Source organism: Phyllopteryx taeniolatus, chromosome 1 (genome assembly GCF_024500385.1).
Source record: "Phyllopteryx taeniolatus isolate TA_2022b chromosome 1, UOR_Ptae_1.2, whole genome shotgun sequence".
NCBI classification, from domain to species: Eukaryota; Metazoa; Chordata; class Actinopteri; order Syngnathiformes; family Syngnathidae; genus Phyllopteryx; species Phyllopteryx taeniolatus.
The window spans coordinates 32812152-32827049 of NC_084502.1; the positions used below are offsets into that span (position 1 = coordinate 32812152).

Here is a 14898-nt window from a genome sequence, read left to right on the forward strand (position 1 = left end):
ACAGTGGAGCATGTAAGAAAACAAAAAACGTTCTTATACACATGCTTTGTGTATATAGTATTAAAATATATTTTCATGATTTATTTCGCCTTTGATTGAACTTTTTGAGGCAATGTGAGAAGAGTAATAAGTATATAGCATATAATAAGTACTATGTATTATAATAAGTAAGTTATTGTCTGACTTATTGTCCTGATGAATCAGACTGAATTTCTTTAGCTTTGCTATAATTAAGTTAAAATGTCAGTTTAATCAGTTTTGTTTTTATAATTAAACTGTCCAAAAGTGTGGGAATACATTTAAAATGGACAACACATATACATCCTTCTTAAATGTGCACTTTATTGTTTATATAGATAAAGTCCTTATTTTGTCCACTTTTAGGGAACCATTTCATGAGAGAGGCTGTCACAGCTCTTTTATGTCTTTCCAGGATTCCAACAATCACACTTCTCTTTCGCTCACGCACACACACACACACACATATACTTGTGCAGTGGTCCCAGGCTAAAAGTGATCGCAAACAGCCAAGCGTGATGAAGGGGAGGCCACAAAGACGAGAGTCATCCTCTCAGGAGGGTGAAGACCACTGCTTTGATGGAGCACACTTGGATTAAGACGAAAAAATTAAAGGCAAATAATCACATCGATATCTCATACATGCCGGCACATCCAAAATAAAAGATGTTTTAGTATTTGTTTATCGAAAAAAAAAAAAGACATTTAAATAGCATAAAAGTTAAAAAGTGAGACAAAATGTCATAATTAGCACTAGAGTGTGTTGCAGTAAAGCAGCAGGCGGCCTCCTTGACCTGCATAAAGAGTTATGGAATCTCGGGAGAAAGAGCAGTCATGTCTGTAACATGAGCACCTTTCCAAAACATAATATTTCCTCATTAATATTCTTTCCAAGCCCCCATAAATACAGTACATCTGGACACACACATACACACAGTTTTCAAGCTGCATCACACGTCACATTTTTCTTTAAATGCTCTTTTCTTCATGTGACATCTCTTATTCAGAGGAGACGGTGCAAAAATCTTTGTCGTTACACTAACTAGTATAGATAGATATACTTTATTATTCCTGTGAGGGGAACTGAGGCTTTCAGAATTTTGTAGGACTGACTGCACGCTGTACAACAGGCCTGGTGTTACACTTTAGACCTAAAGCGGCTCTGAGTTGCTAGACTTGTGGAAATGGAACAGGTCTGAGGTACCCATCTTGAACAGATCCAAGGCTACACTGTAGAATGAGCCTGGGGTAACATTTCAGAACAAGCTAGATTACACTCTAGTGCAGGCCTGAACAGGTCTGGTGTTGCACTCTAGCATAACCCCAAAACTGCACTCTAGAACTATTGTTAGATTCTAGGACAGGCTTTGTGTTGGACACAAGAGCTCACCCAAAGTTCTAGAACATATCTAGTGGTACACTGTATACCGATGGACAGGCCAGAGGTAGCATTCCAGAACATCAAACGGTCCAAGTAACCTTCTAGAGCCAGCTAAGGTTTCACTCTACAAGATTCAAAAGTCACACTCTAGAACTGGTTTAGTTTCCACACTGTAGCACTGACTTTGTGTTGGATTCTAGATCTGGCCCAGAGTTACACTCTTGAATTTACCCAAGGCTAAACTCTCGAACAAGCCAGAGGTTGAACTCTAAAACAGAGCCAAAGCAATGCACGGGAACAGGCTAGGAGTGATATTCCAGGACAGGACATTTACTCCAGAGCAGGCCAAAATTTAATAGCGTGGTCTGCAGGCATGTTGTTAAGCTCTAGTGCAGGTCTGGAGTTGCTCTCAAGAGCTGGTTTAGAGTTAATACTCTAGAAAAGCCCCAGGTCACATTCTGGAAGAGGTCCATTGTCATACTCAAGAGATGGTCAGAGTCTAGGGCAATCTTAGGACAAACTCACAACCTCTGGATCTGGCCTGAGGTTTGGCTTTGACAGGCCCCATCTTATCGTCTAGAAAATGGTGATGCTTACATTCTGGAACATGTCTGGTATTACAGTGTAGTATGGGCCTCACATTGACCTATGCACCAAGTCTATGTTTACAGTCAAGAAGAGCCCCAAGGCAGTCTAGAACAGGCCAGAAGTAACACTTCAGAGCAGGTCAGCCTTACACTTTAGAGCAGGGCTGAGGTTACAACTTACCGGTGGTGGCGTTAAAATCTAGAACAGGCCTAGCATCGTACACATGGGCAGGTCCAAGGTTACTCTACTACCGAGATTCTTAGAATCATCCAAGGTTATACTCTAGTAGAAGAGTGCAACATAACACTCTAGAGCAGGCCCACAGTTACACACTTGAACAGGCCTTCTGTTCATTTCTAGAATAGGACAGCCATTGTACTCAAGAGCTGGTTTGAGGACATACTGAACAGGTCAAGTGTAATAACAGGCCTGGCACTGCCCTCTACAGCTTGCACGCGAAACCAAGCTTTAATTTGGAGAATACAAAGGACAACTGACTGTCTGTCTAGAAGTGATCCAGAGTGGCTAGCAGTTTGTGACCCGAATGAAAACATTTAAAGATCACATGGACTTTCAGCAGCATGGTGAATGTAATGCAGGAATCAGCACAACTAGCGTTCCAGCACAATGTGAAGTCAAGTCGACCTTATGCAACAGCACCTCATCCACAAGAGAGCCATCACACACCAGACGTAATATCACAGGCTTTGCAAATACTACACGAAGATTGCATTTGTGAAAGACAAGTGCCTCAGCCTCACAATCACACAAACGCTTGTACAGTACACAAGAAAACAAGTATCTCCAGGATTATTAGGTCAGTTTACGCCGTCATTTGGCTTGACTACAGCACAGACACGTCTGCTGCGATACAAAGTTCTGCTGTCACTCCCTTTTTCTCTTGGATGTCCCCAAAGTTAGCAAGCAGGACTTCGTCCTGCATTTTGTTTTTTTGCATAAGGCTGTGTTCATTACACCCAACACAATTCAAAATGTATTGTCATGTGACTGCATATACCATAACATATTACTCCTGATCTCCATGTGCTCCAGCCTCCACGATTGCAACTGAGTTTGACACGGAATGTGTTATTACTTCTTTGATGCCATTTGTGCAAAACATCTGCAAAGAAGCTCAGACTAAAGGTCAAGACGAAGCGGGTCCTTTACTATCTCAGTTTCCACGCTTTCTTCGAGACACACTTCATGATGGTGGAGTTTTGATTGGTCACTTTGGAGCTGGCTGCCTAAACACTCGCCTCCTCTGGCCTCTTGAACCTCCTCCTCTGTCGACTCGAGGGTGGCCGGCTCTATGGAGCTGAGTTGGTAGTAGTGGAGAGGGGCGGAATCTCTGACAAGGTCAGCAGGACTCTCCTCCTCCTCTTGGTTGATGCAGAGCACTGCAGTCCCAGTTGGGAAAGGCCCCTGTAGAAGAACCTCCTCCACCTGTGGCTCTTGCGCACGCACCTCCCTCTCCAGCCTCTCCTGCTCCTCGGCGCTTTGCAGGTGCAACACGGCGGTCTCGTTCTCTCGCTCCAGGATGTCCTCTTCCGCCTCCAAGACACATGCGTGCACCTCGCTCTCTTCCGGGCCCAGGGATGACGGGCAAGTAGAGAACGGGGAGGACACCCGGTCCGACTCGGGCACTTGTAGCAGCACCTTCCTCTTCTCCAGGTCCAGCTTCATGATGGTGTGCAGGTAGTGTGTTCGGACACGCAGCGGGTTGAACTCGACACGGCCTGCTAAGTTGCCACAACCATCCCGGGAGCATCCACAAGGGAAGGACATTCTGTCCACCTGAAAGAGAAAACAGGCCTCACTATAATCTTCAACCCTTCTTGGGCTGGACTCACACTGCAGGAACCAGGTTTACACTGTCAGAACACCAAACAACCCACATGCGCAGATGCCCAACTTGCATGTGAGTAACTCGACAAGTGTCAACACTGGGCAGTGATGAAACAGAGGTAAATAATAATACATAAATAATACAAATATTAAACTGGGCTGACTGTTCCCACAATAGATTTAAATGAGTAACCAAGGCATTTCACCAATGGCAATTATTTTCCTTATACAATGATAAACACACCTCTAATGTAGCTTGTTTAAATGTCTATGCTTTTGCTACTGCTCAGATTTGCAGTATGTGTTTTTTAACCAATTTGTGTTCTTTGGGCAGACACAGGTGAATGTCACCAATTAGTGTACTTTGATGACATAAAAGTCACATTGGTAGCTATCTGATACATATTGGAAAATTATCTACATTTGGAAGAGGACTGATTCTGATTTGAAGTTTGATTCCATTTGTTTGTTTCTATTTATGCTGCCCTGATGCATTTGAAAAGCAACCATCCTACCTGGCACTTGATGCCAGCCTGGCTGCAGCCACAGTGTCGAGGGTCGCAGTACAAACGGCAGTCACAGCCACATTCCTCCCTGGACAGGCGGATGGCACGTAGCTCCGTTTTCTCCCGGGCATCGATGCGAGCGATGCCGGAGGCTCGCAGGAGGGCTCTGCGCCGCTTGGTGGGCAGCGGCTGAAGGAAGAAGCAGTCGTCTACCTCCACGGCATCCACGTCAAGGTCCTCATCTGACACGTCCTCCAAAGTCAACAGTTCGGCTTGGGCGCACTCCACTGTGCCGTTTCTGGTCAGCTGTGTATGACAGTTAGCTCAAGTTAAACTAAATACATCTGAAAAAACAAATATATACTGTATCAATGCCGGCTGGTGGTGTTTTCTCCAGTGCATATGTATATAGAGTGGGAGGAAAATGGGATGTCTAGTGTGAATATCTATCGAGGTCATGCGACAGGATCTTAATCTGTTTGAGGTCAGGACTTTATATACAAACTTGTATAAAGCTGGAAAAGGTTACAAAAGTATCTCTAGAAGTGTTGATGTTTATCAGTCCATGTTGGACAAATGTTTTAATCACGGAGAATGTTCAGCACTGTTGCTTCTCTTCACAGTAGTGACTGTCCCTGTAAAGATGACTGCAAGAACACAGGGCAGAATGCTCAATGAGGTTAAAAGAAAAACAAAAAAACCCTGGAGTATAAGCTAAAGACTTACAGAAATCACTGGCACATGCCAACATTTCTGTTGACAAATCTCTTCAGCTTTTTTGGAACATGTTGCAGCCATAAAATTCTAAGTTAATGATTATTTGCTAAAAACAATAAAGTTTATCAGTTTGAACATTAAATATTTTGTCTTCGTAGTGTCCATCCATCCATTTTCTGTACCGCTTTATCCTAACAAGGGTCGCGGGTTTGCCGGAGCCTATCCCAGCTAACTTCAGGCTACAGGCGGGGTACACCCTGAACTGGTCGCCAGCCAATCGCAGGGCACATATAAACAAACAACCATTCGTGCACACATTGACACCTAAGGGCAATTTAGAGTCCTCAATCAACCTAACGTGCATGTTTGTGGGATGTGGGAGGAAACCGGAGTGCCCGGAGAAAACCCACGCAGGCACGGGGAGAACATGCAAACTCCACACAGGCGGGATTCGAACCCCGGTCCTCAGAACTGTGTGGCAGATAGGCTAACCAGTCGTACACCGTGCCGCCATCTTTGCAAATCTGTTTGTTTAACACAACGTCCCACTTCATTGGCATTGGGGTTGTGTGTGTGTATGTGTGTGCGTGTGTGTGTGTATATATAATATATATAATGTTTTTTTTTTTTTTTTTTTTTTTTTTTTTTTTTATATATGACATTCATGACTATCCCATTTTGTCCAGTGTGTCCTAAAACATAGTTGTGGTGTCCACTGGCAACAGTGTAAATGCAGCTTAAAGGTTTCTGGACACTGCGCAGCGGAGTGTGCAGTCAAGCAACCTATTCATTGTGTATGTGCTGCCGCGACCCAATGGCACTGCACTGTGCTCCAGTTAATGGCAGCGCACAAGGTGGGTGCCTGTCGCCTTTGCTCATGTGCCACTTCAATTCGGGCGGCTGCGTGCTGTGACAAAATCTCAGATTTTGTAAAACAGACATATAGGTCAGATAACTGGTAAATGAGATTAACAACAAAACAAAACAAGAAAAGTTAAACTGTGTATGTAAAATAGTTTATTTCAATAATAAAATTATAATTCATTCTCATTTTAAATGTTAATCCATCCATCCATTTTCCGTACTGCTTATCCTCACTAGGGTCGCGGGTGTGCTGGACCCTATCCCAGTCAGTCCACTCTGGGCCAGAGGTGGGGTATACCCTGAACTGGTCGTCAGCCAATCGCATGGCACATATAAGAAAACAACCAGTCGAACTCACATCCACACCTACTGGCAATTTAGAGAATTACATTGTGATTATGACCAATTATTGAATAGAATGATATATTTTAAAATGCTATCCTTATAGCGAAGTTGTATGTTCTTCCCGTGCTTGCATGGGTTTTCTGTGGATACTCTGGCTTCCTCCCACATTTCAAAAATATGCGAATGTATTCCAAATATACGTTGAGTTCATTGAAGACATTGAAGAATCAGGGTTGTCAAATTTTCATTTTCCCTACAGGCAACATCGTAGTTCTGGACACAATTGCCTCTTCCTTTATCATGTATTTTTATAACAACAAATTGAATCATAGGCCATGGAATATGGTATTGATTGTTGTCTAATTCGTGTTAAGAAGCAATTTAGTGAAAATAAATGCAGAATATATAATAATAAAATCCAGATATTCTGCCAAACTGAAAAATACAAATCCATTTAGTAAGAAACAGGAAATGGTTGGCAAATGTTGAATCAAGGCAACTGGACTGTTCTTCTTTGTTGAAGGCATTTCACCTTTAATCCAAAAGGCTACTTTAGTTCTAAATTTCTGGTGTGGAGTCGCTCTATTTATGCCTCAGTGGGTGTGTTCCCTAGGGCTGGTCAACAATAGGAGGCTCATCTCAAGTCTCTTAACTACAACGTTCCTAGCAATTCTTTTAATCATGCCGTAGGTGTGAATGTGAGTTTGAATAGCTGTTTGTTTCTAGGTGCCCTGCGATTGGCTAGCGACCAGTTCAGGCTGTACCCCGCCTCTCGCCCGAAGATAGCTGGGATAGGCTCCAGCACGGCCTGGACCCTCGTGAGGATAAGCGGTACAGATAATTGATGGAATTTTAGGAGCGAAAATTCAAAATAAACAGAACAACAATGACAGGAAGAAATATAGGAATATTGAAAATGTAAACGCTCAGCGAGCCAGATTAAAGACTGAGCGGGCCATACTTTATTCGGACTGATTTTTAATGTACCCAATGAAGTGGGCATTTAGTGGCCTCGCAGGCTGATCTCAGCATTTTTACCTTCAGCTTGCGAGCATTGAGCTTCTCCTGACGCAGGTGTTGGCGTAAGGTGTGTCGGTGACTGCTCTCCTGCTCCCGAGCAAACTCGCCCAGTGTGTAACGACGGATGGATGAGTGGTTGTGGGCCATGCCCAGCGAGCTGCCCCCCTGGCTGGGCACGCTGGTGAAGCCCTGCCTCCGGGGGAAGTAATACACTGTCACCGCATCAAAACGCACTCGCTTGCCTCCCGGCGACAACTTGTGCTGTCTGAGGATGGAAGTGGCTGAGAGAAAGAAACATTTGGGATGGAAGTGAATGCTTACCCGTTATATTTGCATTGATTTGTTTTCTTTTGTTGCTTACGGGTGAATTCCATCCTGGAGGGGGGGTTGAGGCTGTCGCAGCTGTCGGCACTGTCGCTGCTGGAGATGTCATCGTCAGAGTCTTTAGGTGTAGAAAAGGGAGAGCTATTGTCCACCTCTTCATATTGTCGTTTGAGGCTGAGGGATGAACCTGCCTCCATGGAAACCGTGTCTGAGGGCACAGAACAGCATCAGTGATCAAAAAACAAACAAACAAAAAAACAGCAAATTCATGCCGTTTGAGGATGATGAACTGCAGCATGCAAAAACGGTAGCTGTGTGTCTGCACAAGAGATGGGCCATTTGGCTAATTGCCTTAATCCACCATGGGGAAAATTTATCCATCCATTTTGCCATTCGTGCCATATTAGGGTGATGAGCTGGAGCCTATCCTAGCTAACTTTGAGTGAGAGGCGGGGTACATCCTGGACTGGTCGTCAGCCAAACAACCATTCACATTCACAGCAATGGAACATTTTGAGAAAATTCATGTAATTGACCAATATTTGTTTATACCCAAAATATGTTTTCTAAAACAGAATTTTCCAAATGAGGCCTTTAATTTACAAAAGATATTATGTAATATGAATTAGCTGAATAAATTAAAAAACGGCGGCACGGTGGCCGACTGGTTAGAGCGTCAGCCTCACAGTTCTGAGGTGTGGGGTTCAATCCCCGTCCCCGCCTGTGTGGCGTTTGCATGTTCTCCCCGTGCCTGCGTGGGTTTTCTCCGGGCACTCTGGTTTCCTCCCACATCCCAAAAACATGCATTAATTGGAGACTCTAAATTGCCCGTAGGCATGACTGTGAGTGTGAATGGTTGTTAGTTTCTATGTGCCCTGCGATTGGCTGGCAACCAGTTCAGGGTGTACCCCGCCTCCTGCCCGATGACAGCTGGGATAGCACGCCCGCGACCCGAGTGAGGAGAAGCGGCTCAGAAAATGGATGGATGGATGAAATTAAAAAAACAAACAACGGTAGACACAAAGACAGAGGGAAAAAGCGTGTAGCTTAGCTTTGTATAACTAAACAACTGATGATAAAATGCCATTGCAAATGGCAAAAGAACTGGACCAAATTTATCTTTTTTTAAATTTTTGTATTTATTTATTTTTAAACTTTGGTGACCGAACTACTTCTGTATGAAGGTATCACCATGGCAACTAGCTAAAGTGGAATAACTTCATCTTACTGTATGCACACTAAAGTTTTTTTCAGAAAGTGTTATGGAAACGTGGTCTGCACACTATTTTAAAATCATGTAAAATCCATATTCCTAGCTTCACAGACTAACTGCCAGATCTTAATTAGAGAGTTAAATTAGTGTTTTTATGTTGCGTAGCACAAAAATTCTCCATCCTTTAGAACTCATCCTTGTGCTATGACTAAGCACTTTAACTAAAGCTAACTGGAATTAATGATTGACTGTGCATTTTCATCCTGGCCTGGTTTAACACGTCACATGGGCATTTGTTCACACACGCCTTGAGATGGTGAGAGACAGCACAACTGTTACCATGGCAATGTCACCTGAATGTGAGGACACCAAAGGACCTGCCATGTTCAAAAACCACAAAAAAAACAATATATTCTGCAGTGTAACTAACAAATTGGCAACTTTATTTCTTAAGCATTTTGGTAATGTATAATAATTAGTTATCTGACTCTTAATGCTTCTCAACACCACGTCATAAATCCCACTATTCATCCATGTGGTACACCACAGATATGAAACGAAGACTAGATAAGCCAGCGCTCTATAGCAGCCCAGCTAACCGAAGTGCCTATAAGGGGGCCATGATGGCAGGGGTGATGTTCTATCGAAGGCAATGTACGAATATTGAAATTAAGTCGTAACTTGCTCACTTCTCAACGAATTTTCATGAGGTTTACTTTTTTGTCAATCCCAAAGTGTGTTCTATCAATACATCCATCCATGCATCCATTTTTCGTACCGCTTATCCTCACTAGGGTCGCAGGCGTGCTGGAGCCTAGCCCAGCTGACTCTGGGCGACAGGCAGGGTACACCTTGAACTGGTTGCTAACCAATCGCAGGGCACATATAGACAAACAACCATTCGCAGACAGTCACACTTACGGGCAATTTAGAGTCTTCAATCAACCTAACATGCATGTATTTGGGACGTGGGAGGAAATCGGAGTACCCAGAGAAATTACGGCACGGGGAGAACATGCAAACTCCACACAGGCGAGGCCAGATTGCAACCCGGGTCCTCAGAATTGTGAGGCAGATGTGCTAACCAGTCACCTACCGCGCCACCCACTATCAATAAAGAACATTTCAAAAGAAAGCCCCAAAAATATTTTTATCTGCGAAAGGTTATTCCCAGTTCCTTTGTTGTACAGTGCCTTGAAAAAGTATTGTCCCCCTTTGTATATTTTTCCATAGTTTCCCCACTTTAATGTTTAAGATCAAACAAATGTAAATATCAGACAAATATAACCCAAGTGAACTTAAAATTCTCTTTTTAAATGATTTCATTTTTTTAACGAAAACTATTCAACATTACTTGACCATGTGTGAAAAAGTAATTACCCCCCTTGTTAAATCATGAATTGTGGCTAATACCAATCTTTGGTTAATTTTCACTGATCACACCCAAGCCTGGGCGGCACGGTGACCGACTGGTTAGAGCGTCAGCCTCACAGTTCTGAGGACGGGGGTTGAATCCCCGGCCCCGCCTGTGTGGAGTTTGCATGTTCTCCCCGTGCCTGTGTGGGTTTTCTCCGGGAACTCCGGTTTCTTCCCACATCCCAAAAACATGTACCAATTGGAGAAGGGAAGGGGAAGGGCCGGCAGAGCGATCGCTCTGGTTACCTGCCTTGTATTTTTAAAGAGCATTAGTTTTGGTTCGGCATGATTTAAAGATTAAATGCTTTTTTTCCCCCACAATTTAAAGTGCGTTAATATGTCTGACATGATTTTGTCAGGCGGCACGGTAGCCGACTGGTTAGCACATCTTCCTCACAATTCTGAGGACCCGGGTTCAATCCCGGGCCCGCCTGTGTGGAGTTTGCATGTTCTCCCCGTGCCTGCGTGAGATTTCTCCGGTTTCTTCCCACATCCCAAAAACATGCAGGGTACGTTAATTGAAGACTCTGCATTGCCCGTAGGTGTGACTGTGAGTGCAAATGGTTGTTTGTTTGTATGTGCCCTGTGATTGGCTGGCAACCAGTTCAGGGTGTACCCCGCCTCCTGCCCGATGACAGCTGGTCCTAGTGAGGAGAAGCGGCTCAGAAAATGGATGGATGGATGGATGGATGGATGGATGGACACCCAAGCCTGATTATCTCCAGACTTGTTCAATCAAGAAATCACTTTAACAGAATCTGTCCTGACAAAATCAAGTCGGACATAAGATCTAAAAAAGCTACAAGAAAATTATACGAGCCAAAGAAATTCCAGAACAATCATGAAATAAAGTAATTGACATCTATCAGTCTGGAAAGGGCAACAAAAGCCATTTCTAAAGCTTTAGGATTCCAGCGAACCATAGGGAGAGCCATTATCCTCACATGGAGGAAACATGGAACAGTGGTGTACCTTCCCAGGAGTGGCCTGACGACAAAGATTACCCCAAGAGAACAGCAATGACTCATCCAGTAGGCCACAAAGGAACTCAGGACAACTTTTAAAGAGCTGCAGGCCTCCCTTGCCTTCAGTTAAGGTCAGTGTTCATGACACAACAATAAGGACGTGACTGGGCATAATTGCCTTTCATGGCAAAGTTCAAAGGCGAAAACCACTACTGACCAAAAAGAACAAAGGCTCGTCTTACTTTTGGAAACAAACATCTGAATGATTTCCAAGACTTCTGGGAGAATATTATATGCACTGACGATATGAAAGTTGAGCTTTTTGGAAGGTGTGTGTCTTGTTACATCTAGTGTAAATGTAGCACAGCATTTCAGAAAAACACCATCATACCAACAGTAAAACATGGTAGTGGTCTTGGGCTGCTTCGCTCCTTCAGGAACTGGACAACTTGCTGTGATTGATGGAACCATGAATTCTACTCTTTAAGAGAAAATCCTGAAGGAGAATGTTCGTCCATCAGCTTGTGACCTAAAGCTCAAGCGCACTTGGGTTCTGCAGCAGGATAACAATCCAAAACAATACAGCAAGTCAAGTTCTGAATGGCTTAAAAAAACTAAATGGAAAAAACGTTTTGGAGTGGCCTAGTCAAAGACTTGAAACTGATTGAAATGCAGTGGCATGACCTTAAAAAGCCGTTCATGCTCGAAAACTCTCTCTCTTTGCTGAATTCAAATGATTCTGGATGGAAGAGTGGGCCAAAATATCTCCACAGAGATGTGAAAAGACACATTCCCAGTTATAGAAAACACTCGATTACATTTGTATGATATTTACATTTGTTTGATGATCTTCATCATTAAAGTGGGGCGTGCAGCTCAGAAGGGGCATGTCGTAGTTACCTACGTTCATATCAATGGGCCTGGCCCATTGGCCTGGACTGGTTTACAAGGTGTGTCAGAAAGGTTCCAGGACTGGTGGGGGAAAAAAAGGTACATTTCCAACCCAATCTATGGGTTTTCCCCTTCCTTGCAGGACAGACGATCAAACAGCACGTCTACAAATAGATCCTGCGGCATTTGTTTTGGTCATTGCGTGAGAAGAGTCTACCTCAGTCGTGGTGGTCTCTGTGGAGGCATCCTCTGTGGTTGCGGGCTGTGACATCTCTTGGTGTGGATGGCTCCTACAGGTTGTATTTTGTCACCCAGGATCCTAAGTGCCTTGCCATGTCTCTATACTATTAGTCAATAGATGCTGTGTTTGTGTGTATGTTCTGGTGTGTGTGTTTTCATGGGTGCCTTTGCATTTATATGGGGGGATGGGAGGGGTGGGTTTTGTATATTTCCTGCTATTTTAATTGTCTGTTTTTATCTCTGTGAAGCACTTTTGGTTGCATTTTTATGTATCAAAAGTGCTACATAAATAAAATTTTATAGATGATTGATTGATTGAAGAGGCAAGAGTTGTGGCAGGACTGTTGTTGATCAGCATTACCGACACTTCATATTGCAAAATGACTCTCTGCATCATTTGCACACTTGTTATTGTATCAGTATTACTGAATTACTGGCCAATTTATATTGCTTAATAACTGCATCATTTGCACACTTGTATGATTATAACCACACTACTGGACACTTGATATTGCTTAATAATTCTCTTTACTTTGTGTTTATGTTCTAAATGTACATGTTGTTTAGGGGCTTGTTTGCTGTAGTACTAGTGTGGTTCCAACTACCATGGACAAATTCCTTGTGCTTTTACATATACAGTATTTGGCCAATAAAGATGATTCTGATTCTGACAACTCATGGCTGCTTCAACAATGACAACCCGCCAGCTCACATCCCATGATATCCGACACTTCCGGGCCGAGAAGAACATAGCCATGCTGGAGCAACCTCCTTACTCATCCGACATGGCACCATTTAATTTTTTCCTCATTTCCAAGATCAAGGGGGTTATCAAGGGGACCTGTTTTAAATACATGGACGACATCAAAAGGCCGTGACAAAGGCGCTGCGGACTATACCAGAATTATCCTTCCAACAGTGCATAAAGGTGTGGCAGAGAAGGCTAGGAAAGTTTGCTAGACCCCAAGGGGATTACTTTGAAGGGGAAAACTTGTAGTTGGGATTCAAAACACATCTTTTTGGACAGAAGTCCAGGATTTTTTCTGATGCACCTCGTTTATGATAAGGTTTCATGATGGCGACAGTATGACCTTGAACCGGATTATTTCTGTTTTCATCATTTCCTATGGGAACAAATCTGCGGTTAACCAGAGTTCCAGTACGGACCGAGTCCCACTTTAAAGCTTCCAGTGTATAAATGTACAGTATTGCGATAACATTAATACACTAACAAACACGAATCAAAAATTCCTTTACCAAGAAACTGTATGCCTGCTCGAAGATACTGCACAGTATTTTACTCTGACCCAATACAATTTTTCGATGGTGGGCCATCAGTCTGTGAAAGGATGCTCCACAGCAGTGCTGCATCTCCTGAACGATGCTGTCATTTTTAACAAGACAACTAAATACAGTACTGTAAAGCGACCTCGTATTGCAGCATTTTTACCGCATTTATACCCCCTGGAGAAGCTGTCAGGATGTGTGCAGTAATCATTCAGCGTATTTCCAACTGGAATGTCCTGTGTCACCCTTTTCCACCCAATCAGAAGCTCCTAAAGTTAAAAAAACTAGCATTTGGGAATATGGGTTGCTTATTCTTATGTGATTAATAAAAGAATTTTAGTTGCGCTGTGAGAGTAGTCCAAAAATAAGTGACCGTGTAATACCGACTAATAATCAATTAACAAAAGATGAATGGTCGAGATGGAATCTGCTGATGACGATGCAGTTTACAGAATCTTAAGAAGGCACACCATTGTGCGACTGTGAATTCACAGTCAATAGATAACTGTATACGAGAGCACTACGTGAGTTTATCCATGCAAAAGCATTAAAAAGATGTTTCGCGTGAAGACCGTAAGGGTTTCAAGCAGGCTCGCAATGACAAAGAAGGAAGCTTCTTTTCTTACCTGGGTCACAAACGGGGAGTTTGACAATGCAACCAGGTCGTCGGTCCTTTCTCTTCCTCTCTGCTCATGGAGTATGTGAAACACCCTGCTAGACGTCTTTTTTGGTGCCGGGACTAGCAGCGATACCGTTGAAAGTGATTGTCTAGGCGCACCGCTTGTGTGGCTGGAGGAGGCTAGTTGGGCTCCATACTCATTGTTCTGAAGAGAGAGAAAAAAAGAGCCGCAGCCCTCTTTAGGATGGAGTTTAACGGACATAAAGGGGCCGTCACGTGACTAGGACGCTTTATTTCTGCGCCGTATGAAGATTTTTCTTTTGAAATCAAAAATATTTGGTCCTGTTCTTGACAGGGGCTTTTAACTGGAGAACGCCGCTGACATATTGTAGTCGTGGTGGTTCCCCCCCCCCCTGCTCGCCACCACACTCACTGGGCCGGGAAATGTCCGCGGGACCGAGCTTCGTCTTATCGCTTTTCACGCGCTTGCCGTGCCAATTACGTCGCAGCCGTCTTTTGGGCGAGAAGACGGTCTTCGAGCCGGTTTCCCCCCCGCCGGCCCGGGTCGGCAGAATCTAACAATGGCAGCGCAAAATTCCTCCCGGTGGCATTATATATATTCCCTGTGACGTCACATTCAGCCTCTGCGCCAAGGG

General features: G+C 43.7%; 1 protein-coding gene across 1 annotated transcript; it reads right to left on the minus strand.

Annotated features, from left to right (window-relative positions):
- Positions 1-322: 322 nt before the first annotated feature.
- On the minus strand, positions 323-14869 carry csrnp2 (cysteine-serine-rich nuclear protein 2). Its single transcript, XM_061789895.1, has 5 exons — positions 14250-14869; positions 7649-7819; positions 7306-7568; positions 4351-4647; positions 323-3784 (listed from the first exon to the last, which is right to left on the minus strand). Exons 2-5 carry the CDS (start codon positions 7806-7808, stop codon positions 3128-3130), a joined length of 1377 nt encoding a protein of 458 aa, XP_061645879.1. The 5' UTR covers positions 7809-7819; positions 14250-14869; the 3' UTR covers positions 323-3127.
- Positions 14870-14898: the final 29 nt, after the last annotated feature.